At 35.2% G+C, this 21656-nt stretch overlaps 2 protein-coding genes across 2 annotated transcripts in view; both read right to left on the bottom strand.

Moving 5' to 3' along the window:
- Positions 1-1220: 1220 nt before the first annotated feature.
- On the bottom strand, positions 1221-7543 carry LOC144436883 (uncharacterized). The gene is made up of 10 exons (XM_078125745.1): positions 7253-7543; positions 6471-6664; positions 5376-5487; positions 4989-5096; positions 4631-4804; positions 3790-3977; positions 3388-3575; positions 2350-2506; positions 1720-1843; positions 1221-1397 (listed from the first exon to the last, which is right to left on the bottom strand). Exons 1-10 carry the CDS (start codon positions 7541-7543, stop codon positions 1221-1223), a joined length of 1713 nt encoding a protein of 570 aa, XP_077981871.1.
- A 10309-nt stretch (positions 7544-17852) lies between these two features.
- LOC144436884 (rho GTPase-activating protein 100F-like) overlaps positions 17853-21656 on the bottom strand; it is a 32797-nt gene continuing 28993 nt past the window's right edge. Inside the window, exons 4-5 of the mRNA XM_078125746.1 lie at positions 21052-21262; positions 17853-18295 (exon numbers count right to left, since the gene is read on the bottom strand). Coding sequence (XP_077981872.1) covers positions 18126-18295; positions 21052-21262 — 381 coding nt within the window. The 3' untranslated portion in view covers positions 17853-18125. The remainder of the gene's footprint in view (positions 18296-21051; positions 21263-21656) is intronic.

Here is a 21656-nt window from a genome sequence, read left to right on the forward strand (position 1 = left end):
CAGCCATGGTGTACATTTCAACCAATTTTTCCAGGTCACCATGTCCTTTACATATATCAATTGCAGTCACTATGAAGTCCTTGGCAGTACTGTACAGTTCAGCATTATACCTGCAATCATGGCATCTTATATTTATGGTGAATTTTTTTAAATGTCTCAAACTTTCTAAAAATATAAAATCATGTGGTCTTGGACACATTTTAATATATGAGAACAAAAATGGTGGAAAGTACAGTTTATTAAATGACACTAAACTCATCAATAACTTGCACACTGCATCACTAGATATACAAGCAAATATTGATTTGTGACAGAGAATGCCTGATAAAAAATTTATAATAAAAATTTTATCAGAAGCCAAAATTTAAAATAAAAAGAAAAACCAAGTAGTCAAAAACTATGCCTTTCAGTTGATATGGGTCTGCTGTATGAGTATGTGCTGTGAAACCATTTACAATGGAAAGGAGAATTGCTAGTGGTCAAATTTGCAGAATGAATACCATTTTTAGAGAAAAGAGATGTTGTGGATCATTATTGACCATAATTGCTGTATCAACCATTATAACATTGCCACTAATGACTATTTACAATTTTTTTCCACAGTGAGAGGGGGGGGGGGGGGGGGGTTGTAAAGCATTTAACTTACATTAATTGAGCTGCCAGACTGAAACAGTGGGCTACAAATTCACTGTTACCTTCAGTCTTATGTAATTCTTGCAAAGCATCCTGGTATATTTCGATCATGTTTTCACTGGTACTGACCTAAAGTGTAATGAATTAAAAGATAAAATATATCGTCCTCAGGTTAATTTTAAGGATGCAACACACATATTTTATTAATCTATTCTAACATCAAACATATTGAACTTCACTGAATACAACATTTGTTACACAAGTTTAGAGTCATCTGTATACATGTGTGTTCACTTGATTCAAAGACTTCAAACCATATATAGTGTCTATGTACTAACACAGAGGATATAAGCTAATTGCTGACCGGACCGGCAAGTTCAGAACAGTTCATGAATGAATTGAATTACAAAGGGTATAATGGCATGAGTTAAAATGCTATTACAGGTACTGAGAAATGCACATTACCGTAGCCAGACTCTATCCATCTATATAGTATTTCGTATCCCAAGCTTTTGGTAGAATAACCCCCTTTTACTCTGTGATAAATACACTTGATAAATACCAAAAAGTGACATTTTTATACTATTTTAACATACTAGATATGAGTTAAGATAGAAATGTGACAATAAAGTTTCAACCTGTTTCCATGCAAACAGTAACCATGGTAACTGGTCTTGAAGTAATCTCTCCAATATTTGCCACTCAGTAAAACATTTGACAATAGCACCTTCTTGTCCAACTTTGCATACATGGTAAGGATACTCCTAAAGAGAGAATTTCATGAAGAAATAGTTACACAGAGGTACATAAGCACATATGTGCTGCAAGTACACCCTGATGCCAACTTAACAGGTGCACTGGGTACTCTTATCTTGTTCATGAATTTATTATGAGAATATGCTGCCAAAAAAAATCTCAATTTTTTTTTTATTTTCCTCTTCATTTGGAAATTTTAGGAAAATTTTTGAATTTGCAAATAAGTTAAAAATCATGTGAATTTTAGCCTTAAAACAAGAAAACAGTGTCTCATAAAAGGAAAAAAAAACAAGTTTTGAAAGCAATGTTACTGTAATTTACTTATGATACCTCTAGTTTTCTTTCAAGATTTGTGTCTAATTCAAAGTAGTCACTCAGTTTAGAGTGCCACCATTCTCTGTTCTCGCTTCTTTCTTCATCAGAAACTTTCTCATCTTCACCATCCAGAAAATTCCTTGTAAAAGTCAAGCAAATAAAGACACATTCGAATACTGTAATTTAGTCTTTGATACCATGATCATCCAAAGGATGCCACATTGATCAGCTCAAGTATTATAACAAAGGAAATGTCTTGTTCCGGACTAGTATAGTCTAGCTACTAGTCCCTGTTCCGCTTACTTTAAAACCAACCGAAGATTGCCACTGAGTGTTCTCCAACAAGACTAATTCTGGACCTGATAAAACCAACAATCACTAGACAACTGAAAACATTCCTGTAAATTACATGAAAGTTCTTTAGAATGTCTACTCCTGGTAAAACAAACTGGACAACCGAAATTTTTACCAGAATTACATAAACAAACATGAGAATTCCTAAATGTGTTCAATCTATACATCACTGATTTAGATATGCCATAAGCAGAATTCCACATTTTTTGACATTTGACAACTGTGTATTGGCCATGGTTATTATGTCATAAAGCAATTAAATTTGGTAGTGTAAGCTTATAGATTATTTACATTTGTTGAACTGCATGTCCAATTGAGAGATGTCGTATGCCAAGTCGTACATCCTTGTCATCATCGCCATCTTCTAGTTTTCTTGTAAATGGATGTACAGCATTATAGACAATTTGCCAGTCATTATCACTCAGTTGTTCATACACTCTGTTGAAAGCTGTGTAATGTAAATAACACAACATGGTTAGAATATTTTGTCACAGGGAAGTAAGGTGTATTCAGTGAAACGTCTCATACTCTATGAATCTTTACTGTTACCTGGTACTGTACATAGTTGTACAAAGTGGTCGATTTGTTTCACCAATGTAACTTTACACCAGTATTTTACATGCATATTATGACATTACAATATGACATCACTGTATACTATATATAAATATGGCCGTAATGTGAGGCCGTAATATGAATGTGTTTATATACTTTCTGTCAAGACTGGATAACTGTAATAGTATGTCCAACATGCTGTAACACTGTTTGAATGCTGAAAGAAGTAATATTCTGTAAGATACAGGAAATTTCGTCTTAGCTTGCAAATTCTATCAAACGGTAAGTTGAGGATTTTAGTGGGATTGAACACAAGGTTTCACAATGAGATATATACACAATAAAGATACAACACAAACATCCCTTACACAGTGTCTGCTCTGTATAGCAAACACAACTGGGACAAAATCTAGAGCAGACACTGTGTGGGATGTTTGTGTGTTACATTTATTATGTCTACCTCAATATGAAACCTTATGATCAGTCTCTGATCTTGGTACATTGTTTACTAGCATTTGCAAGCTAAGACGAAATCTCCTGTAACAATTTGGGATTGCTGCTGTTTTTGTTATCATCGTCGTCGTCGTCGTCGTCGTCGTCGTCGTCGTCGTCGTTGTTGTTGTTGTTGTTGTTGTTGTTGTTGTTGTTGTTGTTGTTGTTGTTGTTGGAGGGATGCATTATTTTTTAACTGTTATTTGAATGAAATGTACACACAGTTCATAAGTTCGACAATCAATTGAAATTGATATATGTACATATTACAAAATATCTTACTTATTCTGATATCACCTAACCCATCTATATGGACAGGAAATATAGTTTCTCTGTCACCCAGAATCCATTTCAGTTCAGACATTGTCATTCCTTGATTTGAAAACTGAAGTAAGAAGAGAAATCCGACAATGACACGATCCAGTCTGTCTTTGGTATCTTCAAAACGAGTCACAACATCTGCTAGTAGTCTGTAAAAGCAAGAATGAAATTTTAGTATCTGCTAGTAATAATGAAATATTCTTGATAATATCGACAAGTGGTGAAGTATTCCCGTCAATATCCTCAACAAGTGAATTTTTACCATCAACAAATGTTGAAATATTGTCCACAATATCGACATTGGTCAGAAACATGTTAAACTAATAGTTCAGTCATATTATTATAAACACGTTTACTACTTACCTGTCAATGTTACCGGCAATGTTTCGAATCCTTTCTTCACCGCCAGCCTCGTCAAGTAAACCAATGACGTCACAAACCGTACTCAACCAGACGAGATTATTCGTCTTGTTATATTTAGATAGTAAAGTTTCTATTTGTTTATTGGAAAGTTTTCTTTTGTGTTTTACCATCTTGTCGTAAATTATTTTCTGCAACAAATTAAAAAACAATAACGTTTGGCATTCTTTATTCGTGATACGATAGAAATCAAAAGACTATGTAGATATCGACAAACTCCACAATCCATAGATATTTGCCGAAGTTCGAATTCGATGGTTTACCAAATGAAGTAAAATACAAAATGCGACGAATCTTTAACGAAACAGCATAAAATATTGCAAAGGTTTGCAGTCTATATATGACGTCACAAGAAAGAAACTTGAATTGATGGTCCGAGGTTTAACTTTATGTCGTGACGAAAGTGACAAACAATTTGCTGTGAATTTCGTAACAACTAACAGCTTATGGTTTGTTAAAATGGCAAAATCAGGTTTGCGGAAATTTTATAGTGATATCATGCTAGAATGTCGGTTCTGTCTGGAATTCAAAACATATTTTGTCCAAAGTGTACGTCGCGGTTCTTCTGCGTATAAGTTACGGCTATTGTACAGTCATTATAATCTGACCATTCCATCACTTCAGATATTTAAATAATCACCATGACAACCTCTTACACAACGTTTATCTCATTTAACTTACACATGTAAAACATTCAAATCATAGACAAATTAGATAAGTATATATCAGTGGTTTATATGTAACCCATTGCATCATAGTACATCATATTAATAACCCAACAAACCTGCAGATCCGATTGCCGCAATGACGGGAGTGTGATTTCATCAATTGACGGAATTTTGTTTTTGAGTTTGCAGTGTGCAGTAGAATTTGTAGTCGTGGAACAAATCAACCGAACAGTGGGAGAAAGTTGTCGCGGAATCCACCGTATGACATCATCTTCAAACACGTCATCAAACTGAATAATTAATGGGGAAATGACCAAGATATAAATACATTTTTCGTCACAAGATGCTACATTGTGTATAAAGTTAATATTCGATAACCAGGAAGTGTTTTCAATTTTGCTATAATATCGTTCTGTGTGAGTTTTCAAAATAACCCACTTATTTTCAAATTGTGAATTTAATAATAAAACTGACCTGGTTCAGGGAGTCTATCACGATGACTAATGGTCGACAGAACGGATTGGATAATAATGCACTGGTTGTTTGTATCAAACCGTTCAAAGTTCGTGGTAATGTAAATTCCTGAAAAAAAGTTTGTCACAGTTATTTACATGGAAGTCTGTAGCAAGTAAAAATTGATAGTTCACGGTTACAAAACAATGATCACTATAAACTACCAACTTCAGCCAATAAAATAAATTAGTTCATTTACTTTTAATAGCAGCATCAACACCAGTTAATAAATGTAAAGTTTCACTTTGTACATTTAATAACAACGCCAACGTTTTGCAGACAATAAATTAAACCCACTTTAACAGCACCAACTTGATCAAAAGTCAATAAATCCAATATTTCACTTACATTAACAGCACCAACGTCGTGCAGTAATGACCGCAACATCGTTTGTAAATTTGAAGACTTGGGAATGGACCCAACAAAATGATAAAATAGTCGCCAGTCCACTCCGTTTCGACTACTGTAAAATAGAAATTAAGAAACGGTTTACGCATTGGGATGAACGTAAAATGACTTTAATACCCATCCTGAAAGTGGCATCAGATATGTCCATGTGAAGCACAGACAAGTAAGTGGAGGTCCATGTGAAACACGTGACAATAACATAATACAGACGTCTGTCTATATTGGCTATATTATGCCTCTATCTCTCATTTTTATAATTGAACAAAGATCACAGTTTACCATAGGGAAGAGAGAGAGAGAGAGAGAGAGAGAGAGAGAGAGAGAGAGAGAGAGAGAGAGAGAGAGAGAGAGAGAGAGAGAGAGAGAGAGAGAGAGAGAGAGAGCGAGAGAGAGAGAGAGAGAGAGAGAGAGAGAGAGAGAGGGGGTGGGGGTGGAGGGAGAGAGGGACGGAGGATCGAACAGTCAGTCAGTCAGTCAGTCAGTCAGTCAGTCAGTCAGACAGACAGACAGACAGACAGACAGACAGACAGACAGACAGGGATGGGCGAGAGAGATGACAGACAGACAGACAGACATGCCGAGATTGAGAGAAAGACAGTGGGGCGGGAGAGATGAGACATACATACATACATACATACATACATACATACATATATACATACATACATACATACATACATACATACATACACACACATACACACACACACACACACATACATACATACATACATACATACATACATACATACATACATACATACATACATACATACATACATACATACATACATACATACATACATACATAGAAACACTTGATACCCAACACAAGTAATCATGTTTCCATCGTAAAATGATGGTGTTTTTACAAGTGTGATGTATTCTAATCATGGATGTATTAATATTTTCTTCATACTGTTTTAACTACAATTTTAGAATTTATTCGTTACTCTCTATTTCTATAGACAGACCAGACAGGCTATGAATGATATTTGAGACATCACCAACATTACATACATAAGCTTATAATACCTTGACACCTTGAGTTCCTGGATGTTGGTGGCGGTCGTCGTAACTGCTTTGGCAAGTACACTAGTTTTGCCTTCACCAGGCTTTCCATGAAGTAGTAGTGGCACGTGACTAGGGGCACCACTGATATAGCCTGAGATGCCAGACAAAGTAGATTCTCGTCCTATTACTTCCCGTGACAATAATGCCACGAATGCCTGTATATAGAATTGTGTATAATGGAATTCGTCAGAACTTGATGTGTATATAAATATGATATATACAGTGTACTAGTATTTGAAGATAACATGAATTACTTGAACTTCATCTTTGGGAAATTGATATTACCAATTAAAATGACAACAAAAAAATGTCACGTGGTAGCCAATTTGTCTTTAAATCAAAGTTATTTAATCTCTCAAGACTTTACCGTATGAAAGTTTACATATGGCCGCATAGACATCATGTATTGCGGTTGATTTATAGTAACTCAATATGGGTTACGTTTTCTTCAATAAAGTAACAGTAGAGGTTTAAGACTTTTATATTCGAGGTACACGTATATACTACATTAAAAAAATATAAAAATTTTCGACTGAAAGTGTCTATATTATTATACGGAAAATGGTCCTCTGTTTATTTGTTTGGGTACGAATAGTATGCTGACTGTTTCCAAATCAAAATGTATTTTACTAATTTGATGAGACACAAAAAAAGAGTAACTTCTATCGTACTTTCAGAAATTGATTTGTCATAGAGACACTTACGTATTCGATAACTAATAGACTCCGATTCGTAACACGTACCTGTTTGGGGTTGTCAGATTTTAGTGAAGACAAAGTACTTCTTTTGTCATTACAAATTTCCTGATTGGCAGTCTCTGATTCGTCTTCATAGTACCAGTTGTTATCCGAATTCGAAGGTTCAACAATAGTGTGAAGTTCAGGAACCATAGATGAATTGTAGTCAGAATCGTACAGTTTACTGTTGTCATCACTTGTCCCAGTTTCTTCACTTATCGTTTTCTTGGCAGTTGTTACAACCCGTTTAGGTGATTGTGAATCCACCACTTTGGGTTTCGATGTACCACAACCCATGATGATAAACGGTGGTATTACCTTTCCATCAGTACACAACTATCATATTTCTTCTAAGTAAAAAAGAGTTGATTCAAAAAGACACTGTTAGATGAGTGTTTACAATTGCAGGGAAATATAAATCAAATATATCGAATATATATCAAATTCTGTAGCAACAATAATTTCTTATGCAGTAAGGGTGGTAGTGAGAATTTTTAAACTGGATTTTAGTATTTATAATTTTCTTTCTTTTATCTCTCCTTTTTTTTCGTCTCGACGGTTTAAGTTCGGTGTTGGGAAAACTAGCCAACTTTATGGTTGTTACTCGAGGAATAATGCAATTGTCGACGTTTCTCATTAGATAGGTACATGTACAGTTACTGTACAATATAAAAATATTTGACTAAAATAGTGGTCAGTAGTTTATGATCGACAAAGTCACACGAAGGTTTGGTATTTGTCGCAATGACAATAACATTCACTTCCGTATTTCCGTGTTTATAGGACAGGTTTACATACGTCTTTTCTGATGGCAGGCTTTGATGTCTCTAACACCAGATCTTTGGTAGCTACATAATATTATCAGCTGTTTTGTAGTTTACTCCAATATAAAAAAATGTTAGATAATTGTCGCACGTAGTTAATCCAAACAACGTTCAAACGTGCTACAATACAGTTTATACATATAACCCTGATTTATAGTTGTACGTCATTTTTTGATCATTTTACTACTAGTCACCTAACTACATTTCGGCCTATAAATAATTGTTATGTTTCGACACACTGACAAAAAATGTATTCTAAGTACTAGTAACAGATACATGTACAACATTACTATTGACATGTAGTACAATATATATATATCTATATCTATATATCTATATCTATCTATCTATCTATCTATCTATCTATCTATCTATCTATCTATCTATCTATCTATCTATCTATCTATCTATCTATCTATCTATCTATCTATCTATCTATCTATCTATCTCTCTCTCTCTCTCTCTCTCTCTCTCTCTCTCTCTCTATATATATATATATATATATATATATATATCGATATATAATGTAAACAGATACTTCACATGTAGTTACTATAGAAAGTATGTGTGCCGATTGCATGTAATCCATATAATCGACGTCGAACAGAATGGGTGAGGGGGGGGGGTACATTGGAATGACACATTAACACGGATTTTTTAGTTACAAACGAAATTAAACTACATGAATAAAACTCACCTGCATGGTATAAACATAAGGTCCTATCAGCTGACATGCAAAGTCTACGATATATTGTCATAATATAAGCCATACTTCAGTGGCTACAATCTACATTCGTGGATATTTAGACAGGACCAACTGTTACATGGTGTGTTATAGTTACGATGTAACTTATAATCCGATGTCAAAGTCAATGTCTTCTTTGATCATTAGTTATATATTTCGTACGATATTGTGTTGTAATGTTATGGTTGCGGTATGTTGATTTCAAAATGGATGCCACCAGTGGCTCTATTCATATGGTAAGTATTGTTATAACCCCAGGTATGTACACACACCTTTGTAATCACTTTGAAATGTTGATGTGTTGTCAGTGGCAATACTCTAGTACCACTCGAGGTCAATTAGGTCAAATTGCGCCAGCTGCGTCCAAATGAATTTTTCCGCACCGACATTAGGGCTTATCTTTTTTGTTTTATGTACAACAGACAATCAGTCAATCAGTCAATCAATCAATCAATCAATCAATCAATCAATCAATCAATCAATCAATCAATCAATCGATCAATCAATCGATCGATCAATCAATCGATCGATCGATCGATCGGTCGGTCGGTCGGTCGGTCGGTCGGTCGATCAATCAATCAATCAATAAATCAATCAATCGCTCGATCAATCGATCAATCAATAAATCAATCGATCGATCGATCAATCGATCAATCAATCAATCAACTAAGTTGATATAGCACCAAATCCAGAGCGTTATTTTATAAGATCATTGACAGTAGCACTAGTAGGATGACGAAACTACAATGTATCGTGTCCTTGTTCCAAGTTAGTGATCGTAGAGAACGTCGACATGTACAGAATGTAGACTAGATACATATTATGGTAGGGACTTCCAGAATTGTTCAGTATGTGATTCTTGATGGACCCGGACACCCGCGAGTTAGCGAGGGTCTACTGTAATAGATTATTTACACTGGACAGTTCTTTACGTTTTTTTAAAATAAACTTGTCTCCCGGGCCCAGAAAGTCCAGTGATGGTCAACCCTCATCGGTGTAGGAGGAAACCATAGTGGTCGGTGAAAACCTGGGTTGTTTGGTAGAATCTCTAGAGTCACTACTGAATAACTCGTCAACACCCCTCTTAGGCGTAAAAGAAATGTGTGGTTCCGATTACATTAAATTTTATAATAGGTGGTGTAGGTAGATTTATTACTTTATTTTATTATATTTTTTTTCATGTGTGAGTGTCTAGTTCAGGTTTTCCAATCATATGGTGTCTGTGTTATTTATTTCTTCCTATCAGATGAACAGCCATTACAGACAGGAAGAATAATTTTATATTGCCTTTTTAAGTTGATGTCAGTTTCTGCATCCACTATTTCTTGCGAGACTGTGCGAATTTTGCGATGATTTCATTATTATTTTTCTCGAATACGTAAAAAATGGTTTAGGGTCGGCGTGAAAAACTAGGTGGGGTCGGGTAACCGGAACCAAATAACTTTTTTTTAATTTGGCCTTACATTCAGCGTGGAAAACTTAAATGAAATGCGACCGCAGTGGTAACAAGAAAGGTTATTGTATTTCTCTTTTACATACCTTAAATATAGATACATGTCCTTAAATTCGATATTTATCATCGTATAATTTTTTGTAATACCTTAAAAAGTATGGGTCTGTCAGTCGATTATAAATAAAAAAAATAAAAAAAGTATCTGTGCATGTTAGTGATACTTTCAATTCATAATTATACTTTAACAGTCTGAATTGTTTAGAAGGAAATGTAGACGGGTGTAGACATAGACATAGACATGGACATAGATATGGACACAGACATAGACATAGACATATACATAGACATGGACATAGACATAGACATGGACATAGACATAGACATGGACATAGACATATACATATACAAAGACAAAGACACAGACATAGACATGGACATGGACATATACATATACAAAGACATAGACACAGACACAGACATGGACATAGACATATAGATGGACATAGACATAGACAGACATGGACATGGACATGGACATAGACATGGACATAGACATAGACATATACATATACAAAGACATATACATGGACATGGACATAGACATGCATATACATAGACATAGACATATACATATACAAAGACATATACATGGACATAGACATATACAAAGACATAGACACAGACATGGACATAGACATAGACATAGACATGGGCATAGACATAGACATGGACATAGACATATACAAAGACATAGACATGGACAGACTATAGGCATAGGCATAGACATGGACATAGTCATATACATGGACATAGACATAGACATGGGCATAGACATGGACATAGACATATACATGGACATAATAGACATATACAAAGACATAGACACAGACATGGACATAGACATAGACATGGGCATAGACATAGACATAGACATGGACATAGACATATACAAAGACATAGATATGGACATAGACATATACAAAGACATGGACATAGACATAGGCATAGACATGGACATGGACATAGACATGGGCATAGACATATACATGGACATAGACATATACAAAGACATAGACATAGACATAGGCATAGACATGGACATGGACATAGACATGCATATACATAGACATAGACATATACATATACAAAGACATATACATGGACATAGATATATACAAAGACAGACATGGACATGGACATAGGAATATACATGGACATAGACAAAGACATGGACATAGACATAGACATGGACATGGGACATAGACTATAGACATATACATGGGCATAGACATAGACAGACATGGACATAGACATAGACATAGACATGGGCATAGACATAGACATAGACATGGACATAGACATAGGCATAGACATGGACATGGACATAGATATAGATATAGACATGGACATAGACATAGACATGTACATAGACATGGACATAGACATATACATATACATGGGCATAGACATAGACATAGACATGGACATAGACATGGACATAGCCATGGACATAGACATAGCCATGGACATAGACATAGACATGGACATAGCCATGGACATAGACATAGCCATGGACATAGACATAGACATGGACATAGACAAAGACATGGACATAGACATAGCCATGGACATAGCCATGGACATGGACATGGACATGGACATAGCCATGGACATAGACATAGACATAGCCATGGACATAGACATGGACATAGCCATGGACATAGACATAGCCATGGACATAGACATAGACATACACATGGACATAGACATAGCCATGGACATAGACATAGACATAGACATGGACATAGACATAGACATGGACATAGCCATAGACATAGACATTGCCATGGACATAGACATGGACATAGACATGGACATAGGCATAGACATGGACATATACATGGACATAGACATAGCCATGGACATAGCCATAGACATAGACATAGACATGGACATAGCCATGGACATAGACATGGACATAGACTATAGACATGGACATAGACATAGGCATATACATGGACATAGACATAGACAGACATGGACATGGACATAGACATGGACATAGACATAGACAGACATGGACATGGACATAGACATAGACATGGACATGGACATAGACATGTACATGGACATAGACATGGACATAGACATGTACAAAAACATATTGTTCTCAAAGTGTAGAAAAAAAACAAAAAAGACACTTTTGTTCACATTCACGGCATCTTTATTAAATATTGAAGTGGAATAAACATTCAAATAAAAATGCAGATATTGTTGAAGTACACTTTGCACAAATAACATCTTGGGTTGTAAACATTAAGTAAGCAGATTGAATTTGAACATTTTACACCAATTTTTAATTCATTCAATATTTTGTCTTTGAAAGAAAGACCTTTGACATATTTCATAATTTACATTTAAAGCCGACTTTCACAAAGCCACAGCAAATATTGCACAAATAGATGAGCAGTGTTCATTACTTGACCAATACAAAGATAAGAAGTACTCTTCACATACATGGTGCGACAGTCTAATGATATCACTTCCCATACCTCACTTTACACTTTGACCTTTCAACAGGTCACATCACATTAGCAACACTGTAACAAAATAACTTACAGTCATTGTTACTGTCATTTCCCAAAAGTACCCATGTGAATGAGAAATAGGTATTCCAAAAACAAACATGATAGACCTAGTCTGTGTTTGTAACTCAATAAATTACAAAAAAAGGCTAAAGAAATGTGCCAAAGTTTGTTTACAAATCACTCCCTGGACATGCAATAAACAAACTTTAATAAACATAATTTTTTAATATAGATTTTGGCAATTAATTGAGTCACACACAAGGACTTTGAGGTACGCTTTCTCACATTATTGTTTCTAGTAGAAAAACACATAAAGTTGTTTTGTTAATCCAAAATCCAAAATAAATACCAATTTCTCATAAATATGGCTACTTTAAACCACTCTATATAATGAGTGATGAAACTAAGACTGCCAACAACACCTGCTCATTTATTTTGGGTTTTGCTCATTTAATGATTTTTCCTAAAATTTCATTGTCTAAATCAGGCAGTGCCCAGTAAATGTTGACACATCATAATTTTCTCACATAATGCTACTTTCAAATTTTTATTCTATAAGGTCTCACAAAACACATTATTTCCAGATATGCTAAGTGAAAATATAAACCCAAAATAAATTAGCAGGTGTTCAACAATGTTTAATCTTACGGTCTAAATCTGAATGTAACCTTACCCTTGTATGTGTCTGTGAAGATGCTAATAGATCACTAGATATCAATTCTGTAGTAAAGTAAAAACACCCCATAGACATGGTTTTTAAACTCATAAACATTCTAAGAAGTATACTTCCTTTGTCATGATGTCAATCCCAATGATTGTACTTTGAAAGAAACAATATGTACCTTTACTTTGACAATGCAATGGAGAAGTGACCAAAATAGAGTGATCTACCAACATCCTTAATACAGATATAGTTTTTTTTTATATAAACATGTATAACACTGGAAAAGACAGGACAATATTGATTATAATAGTACAATACACACACACTAGCAACCTTTCACTAACACTACAGTCAGTCTCTTGCACCCATTTGTATGATTTAACGTATTGCACTCCTACATCATAAATGATTGTGCTGTCTATCCCTCCAAATTCAGTGATTGACAGTAGCTGAGTGCTGCTCATCCCTTCACATTCAGTGATTGACAGTAGCTGAGTGCTGCCCATCCCTTCACTAGCAGTGATTGACAGTAACTGAGTACTGCCCATCCATTTACTAGTGGTGATTGACAGTAACTGAGTACTGCCCATCCCGTCACTAGTGGTGATTGACAGTAACTGAGTACTGCCCATCCCGTCACTAGTGGTGAGTGACAGTAACTGAGTACTGCCCATCCATTCACTAGTGGTGATTGACAGTAACTGAGTACTGCCCATCCCGTCACTAGCAATGATTGACAGTAACTGAGTACTGCCCATCCCGTCACTAGTGGTGAGTGACAGTAACTGAGTACTGCCCATCCATTCACTAGTGGTGATTGACAGTAACTGAGTACTGCTCATCCCGTCACTAGCAGTGATTGACAGTAGCTGAGTGATGCCCATCCATTCACTAGTGGTGATTGACAGTAACTGAGTACTGCCCATCCATTCACTAGTGGTGATTGACAGTAACTGAGTACTGCTCATCCCGTCACTAGCAGTGATTGACAGTAGCTGAGTGCTGCCCATCCATTCACTAGTGGTGATTGACAGTAACTGAGTACTGCCCATCCATTCACTAGTGGTGATTGACAGTAACCGAGTACTGCCCATCCCGTCACTAGCAATGATTGACAGTAACTGAGTACTGTCCATCCCTTCACTAGCAATGATTGACAGTAACTGAGTACTGCCCATCCCTTCACTAGCAGTGATTGACAGTAACTGAGTACTGCCCATCCATTCACTAGTGGTGATTGACAGTAATTGAATGATGCATATCCCATGCTTTCAATAGCAATGACTGACAGTTATTCTGTTCTGCCCTAGCTCATACTTTCTTGAATTGCTGTGAAGAGAACTGTGCTCATACATGGGTTACAACAAATACTATACCTTACAGTTTGTGAATCAAGAGAAACATCACAACTGAAACCATTCAGGTTATATCAAAACTACATACCAGAAGACAACCAGTCAAAATGCAATCTCAACAATGTTTACCTCTTCAGTTGTATAGTCATTTTTTTGGTTTCCATGGTGATTATTTCATTACATCACCAACTGTTCTGATGGACAAGAATATATTTGAATTTAATAATCAATGAAAATATAGATAATTGAGATATCCTACTTGTTACAATGGACTAGTTTTTCCACAGATAAAGGTAGATTGCAGTTCTTGCTATATAGAAAAATTCAGTTCTCAGATAATCATTAACTAGACAAATTTCATCCCTTGCCCTGGTCAAACATTTTTTATGAAAAGACCAGGTTATACTAAAAGTTGTGTTCCAACATTAATATTTCTGTGTTGGTATTAAGAGCACTGATAGCTGTCATCATAAAGAGCACTTGACTGTAGATCCAGGGAAAAGCCAGAAAAAATATAGACTTTTAGAAAACTTTACAAGGGACAATAACTTGGTACTTGAAAACATTGATTGTCTAACCCCCCCCCCCCCACCACCACCACAAATATAGTCTAATGTAGTTCAGTAATCTACCAATATCTGAAGAAACAAATCATTCAAACAACTAACACAGAAAACTTCAGTCAATTCTGTGATAATTTGATCAACAAAATATTTGCATATCATTCATACATTGTCATATTGATACTTTCATCTGGTAAAAATTTACAAGTCTGATGAATAAAATCTTACAGTTCAAGTCCAAATGCTCTATATCCAGAGACTGTACACTAGTCATGAGCCATAACCTGCACACCTCTCAACAGATATGCAAGGTCAAGGGTCATGAGCCATAACCTGCACACCTCTCAACATATATGCAAGGTCAAGGGTCATGAGCCATTACCTGCACAGTTCTTACAATATAATGTCATGTCAGTGCAGTAAGGTCATGTCTGCCTATACAATTGCATAGCAGATACGACCTTACAGTTACTGCACTGATGTGACGATATGAAAGGTCAAGGGTCATGTGCTATTACCAGTACACTTCTTAACATTAATGTATGGTCAAGGGTTATGAGCCATTACCTGCACATCTCTCAATATATATTTCAGGTCAAGGGTCATAAACTGCACTTCTCAATATGCATGTAATGTCAAGGGTCAAGGGTCAAGGGTCAAGAACCATAACCTGCACCTCTCAACATATCTGTAACATCAACTCAAGGCTTTCACCATTGAGTAAAATTTAAGAAATATACCGTTCACTGTGTTGTCTCCCTTCTTCCTGAACAACGTTCAAATAGAAGGGATATAATGCAGTTGAAATGAGACAATTTTCTATTATATAACATTTTATGGTGGAAAATGGGAACACAGTTATGAACTGACTGGATGATTAAGACCAGTTTGAAAACAAAGGGTGTTGTTGATATTGGTTGGTGATATGCTAATCAGAGATGTCTTACAGGTCTACATCTTCTGTGCATGGTTTTGATTGGTTGGTAATGAGCTAATCATGTTTCTCTTTACAACGGAGGTCTTCTAAGCAAAGGTTTGATTGGTTGGTATTGAGCCAATCAGGTTTCTCTTTACAACGGAGGTCTTCTAAGCAAAGGTTTGATTGGTTGGTATTGAGCCAATCAGGTTTCTCTTTACAACGGAGGTCTTCTAAGCAAGGGTTTGATTGGTTGGTAATCAGCCAATCATGTTTCTCTTTACAACTGAGGTCTCCTAAGCAAAGGTTTGATTGGTTAATAATGGTTTAATCACTTTAGCCTGTCTTACATAAGTGCAGGTGGCCTTTGTCTAGAAGTGCTGATTGGTTGATCACCAACCAATCAAAATGATTTCCTTGAATAGAAACAGGCAGTATACTAATCCTTGTAGTTATTAACACACACACACACATACAGGAATTACAATTCACAAAAGTTTACATTCCACAAATTTGACAACTGGTTCAGCTTGCAATTTATACAACATATTAACACATCCATTGATTTGATTAAAGTCTACACAGTGAATAGAATACACAGCTGACTTTACACATTATCAAATACATTACATCTTAAAGAGAGAGACAACGAGTTGAAATGTTGTGAGTATCTGATTGTCACATACACAGTTATACTTTGATCATCTTCAGATTGATATGTACATGTCTTTTACATAATTGAAGGCTACACTATAGTTTCACTACAAGAGTCACTCAAATGACTGAATAAATCCAAAAACTGTACATTTCAAAAAAAAAAATGAAAAAAAAGAAGAAAAATTCATTGCACACAATCTATTCTGGAAGCAATATGCAGAAATTTTTTTTTTTTTTAATATTCTAGTAAATCTATGCTGATATTTGTTGACATACAAAGACTAACATGGACCTAGGACACAAACACGATATCACATTTTGTTTGTTGAGGTAATTTATCATGCAAGCCAAACTGACTGTACACCCAGGACGTCATAATAAACACAGGGACCATTTCATACAAGTACATGTACTCCATAGATGTAAAAGCTAATAATTGAAAACACATTATTTTGGTGTTAGGTTATCTTAAGATTATGTACAAGAGGTTGTTATAATAGTTTTCCTTTTGTATCTTATGTTATGGACACACATACAGCATTCACACTTTGTTCTTAGTTTTAACACTTAGGTTATTGTTCATTTCAAAAAAACGAAGTTCTACTCTACGATTTTACTCTTCACTTACTCAGTCTTTAATATCTGCAATATATGAATAAAATACTAACACTAAGTAACAATGGATTTGATTGGTACAAATATTACCATTATGATCACCACATCAGTCCTCAATTTCTACTACTGGCCTATAGATGGCGCTCTTCATAAAATGCTTTCACTGTCAGTTTCTCATCTGCGAAATATTTTATAATAAACTTTGACCAATGCTTGCAACATTCACATACAGTGTTGCTATACACATTTCAAGTGAACCTTTAAAAAAAAAATTTGATTTTGTCTGCTGCTTTAAAAACAGTGACAACAATTGTAAAATTTAGAAATGTCAAAGATCGGTTTAACTTCACCAGTGTCTGCCATTTTTTTCAAAATCACAATAAAAAGCTAAACTAAAAAAAAGACTGAAAAGTACAATTCTACTTATTTTATGAGGAATGTTGACTGCATAAAGGTTACCATGGGCCATGAATGACTTCAATGTGTTGCTAGGCAACCATTAACAAGCAGACACTTCCAGGTTTTCGGAGTCCCAGTTTTCTTCAGTTTTGGCAGTAGTTGGTGCATCATCTAAGTCATCGATGCTATGGTAACAGCTATCATCCTCCTGACTTCCATTCTTTGTCTTCACAGACTTCTCTGTCAGACGAGTTTTGATGGCCACTCGCTCTGAAAGGAAATTTATTAAATTTTACATTAGGCACATCACTTAAATACTGCCGTGTGGGTCTTTTTTGTGTGTTTGTCCAGCTCATGCAGTCTGCAGATCTGGGGGAGAAACACAAAAATAACCCTCCCTACTTCAGTGAAGACAACAGCAGAGTCAATCACGTATGAACAAGCAAATGACATCTTCTCCACATACACACTTGCTCTAAAGTACTAAATAAAAAGAACAGTAACTGCCATAAACAGTAGACTGAGTGGCAGGTTTACTGAGAATGAAAAATAAAATTCACGTCGCCACACCATTTTAGACAAACTGCCCTGACCAGAAACAATTCCCTTTTTTTTTGGCCTTATGTGATCCTAACTGAATTCACTGTATACCTGAAACTATGTACAAAATATTGTAACAATACATCCTTCATTTGTAAATAATCAAATTTGATATTACACCTACATATCTGTGCCTAGAGCTTTGCTTGCAGATATTAAGCAGGCACACTAGAAATCTCACTATTACTATTATTAGAAGTACATATTTCAATTATGCAAGGGTGACTTGGTAAATTTAGCAAATAGCATTCATGCATGAAAACATTAATTTCAAGTTAAAGGGTTAAAACCGAGTTTGTCCAATTTTGGGCATAATTTATGCGGCATATTTAAAAGGTAGTGACAGTATTCTACTTACTGAAGCATACTTAACCATCACTTACAATTGACTGAACTCAAACCTGATAATACAAGATATATCATAAATGATCTGATAACATGATTTATGATGCATATAAAAAATGAGAAAGACACCTCTACTATTTTACATTTTAATGTATTTTAGAATTTGTTAAGTGGATTTTTACGTTATTGTTGATTTGATGTATGAGCCGCAATGGAAAGAAGCCGACCCTTCAATGTCTTGCATTGTTTGTAACGCTTATTGAATTTTTACCTGAATAAAGATATTTTATAATAATAATAATAATGCAATCAACAGTTCTAACAATGCCAAAAGATAACTGTAATATTGAAGTAATGCATCGATAGTAACATTAAACTAAAAATAGTTCAATCAAGGCTTAATGCGAGTAAACTTGAGTAAAAAACATAAAATTATTCATCAATGATTATATTCAGATGACTACCTCTGGTACAGAGATGTTACTATTTATAATTTTCACACTGTCTTCCATATATTACCATGTCTGTGAGTATACAACTGAGTTGAGTCTGCAGAGTATATCTTGACACCAAGTAAATGGAAACTACCGGTAAACCTTTACTAAGTGGAGTACTTGACACATGATTAATCTAACGACTTCTCACAAGTAGCTTATCATCCTTATGATGAAAGCTGAACTGATAAATGAGTTCCAGTTAATGTTTACATTTTCAGACAATGTCATATACTTTCATTTGATAGTCTAGTGAACTATTCTACTCAATGTTACAACCAACATTTCATTCACTGCCCTACACTTTCATTTGATAGTCTAGTGAACTATTCTACTCAAATGTTACAACCAACATTTCATTTACTGCCCTACACTTTCATTTGATAGTCTAGTGAACTATTCTACTCAAATGTTACAACCAACATTTCATTTACTGCCCTACACTTTCATTTGATAGTCTAGTGAACTATTCTACTCAAATGTTACAACCAACATTTCATTTACTGCCCTACACTTTCATTTGACAGTCTAGTGATCTATTCTACTCAATGTTACATCCAAATGACATTTCATTCACTGCCCTACACTTTCATTTGACAGTCTAGTGATCTATTCTACTCAATGTTACATCCAAATGACATTTCATTCACTGCCATACACTTTCATTTAAACAGTCTAGTGAACTATTCTACTCAGTGTTACAACCATCATTTCATTCACTGCCCTACACTTTCATGGTCAGTATACTATAATAACAGTGAGAATTTTTCAAACTGATAAAATGTCAGAAAAATTAATATTCGTAACATGTCACATGTTCAGGGTCAATATTTCTGATAACATGGAATACATATTTGATAAAAATGTCCAAGACAGACATGTTTATATTCTACAAACTAAGCAGAGCATTTACGGTATATGACTTCACCATTAGACATGTATATTAAATGACCTGTCAGGTTTATGTATATAACTTTTGTTTACAAAGGTTAGAGGTCATGGAAATTGTTCACTTACACAGTGCCTTCCACATAACTGTTCACTTACACAGTGCCTTCCACATTTAATACTGTTCACTTACAGTGCCTTTCACATTACTGTTCACTAACAAAGTACCCTCCACATTTAATACTGTTCACTTACACTTACAGTGCTTCCACATTACTGTTCACTTACACAGTGCCTTCCACATTTAATGCTGTTCACTTACACAGTGCCTTCCACATTTAATGCTGTTCACTTACATAGTGCCTTCTCTACATTACATTATCAATGGCTCTACACTACGGGGACAATTTTACATCATTCCGAGTACAAACATGGCTGCAAATTATGATAAGGCCATAAACTATAAAATGTCATTGTTAACTTATCTTCACCATTCTGACATTATTAATTACAAAATTAAGACAATATCAATTTCTGACTGTACATTCCCACCTACCAAGGCTTTATCAAGAACTACCAAATATGATAATTTAAAAATTTCATGAAATGGTTATAAAGTACAAAATGAAGACATATTTTGTATTTGTAATTCAGAAAGAAAAAAAGACTGTTAGTAAAAACTGTGACAATTTTCCATACCTTCTTTTTCAGGCCAAATATCCAACAGATGTTGCAGGACTTCGATGTGTTTCTCAAAATCTACGGCTGCTTCATAGTCCCTATCTGTGGTAGGAGTAGGCGACATGAGAACAGGACCAAAACACACCGCTAGATTGAAAGTATTCATCTTATTACTATCACAGTGTGCTGATATCAACTTCAGGTGGTCGAGCAAGAATTCTAAGGTGTCCTGCAACAAAATAAACAACATGGTGTTGTCAGCAACTCTATATTTTGGCAGTTTCATGATTACTCTCAAGGAAGATCACTTACATGTAAATGTGTTCATAGTCTTACTATTACTAAGAAGACATTGACAGCAACACTGACACAGTGACAGCAACACTGATACAGTGACTGCATCACAGATGTACTGACAGCAACACATGTACTGACAGCAACACAGATGTACTGACAGAAACACTGGCACAGTGACTGCAACACAGATGTATTGACAGCAACACTGATAGTGACTGCAACACAGATGTATTGACAGCAACACAGATGTGTTGACAGCAACACTGATAGTGACTGCAACACAGATGTACTGACAGCAACACTGATATCCAGTGACTGCAACACAG

This window comes from Glandiceps talaboti, chromosome 6 (genome assembly GCF_964340395.1).
Source record: "Glandiceps talaboti chromosome 6, keGlaTala1.1, whole genome shotgun sequence".
Taxonomy (NCBI): Eukaryota; Metazoa; Hemichordata; class Enteropneusta; family Spengelidae; genus Glandiceps; species Glandiceps talaboti.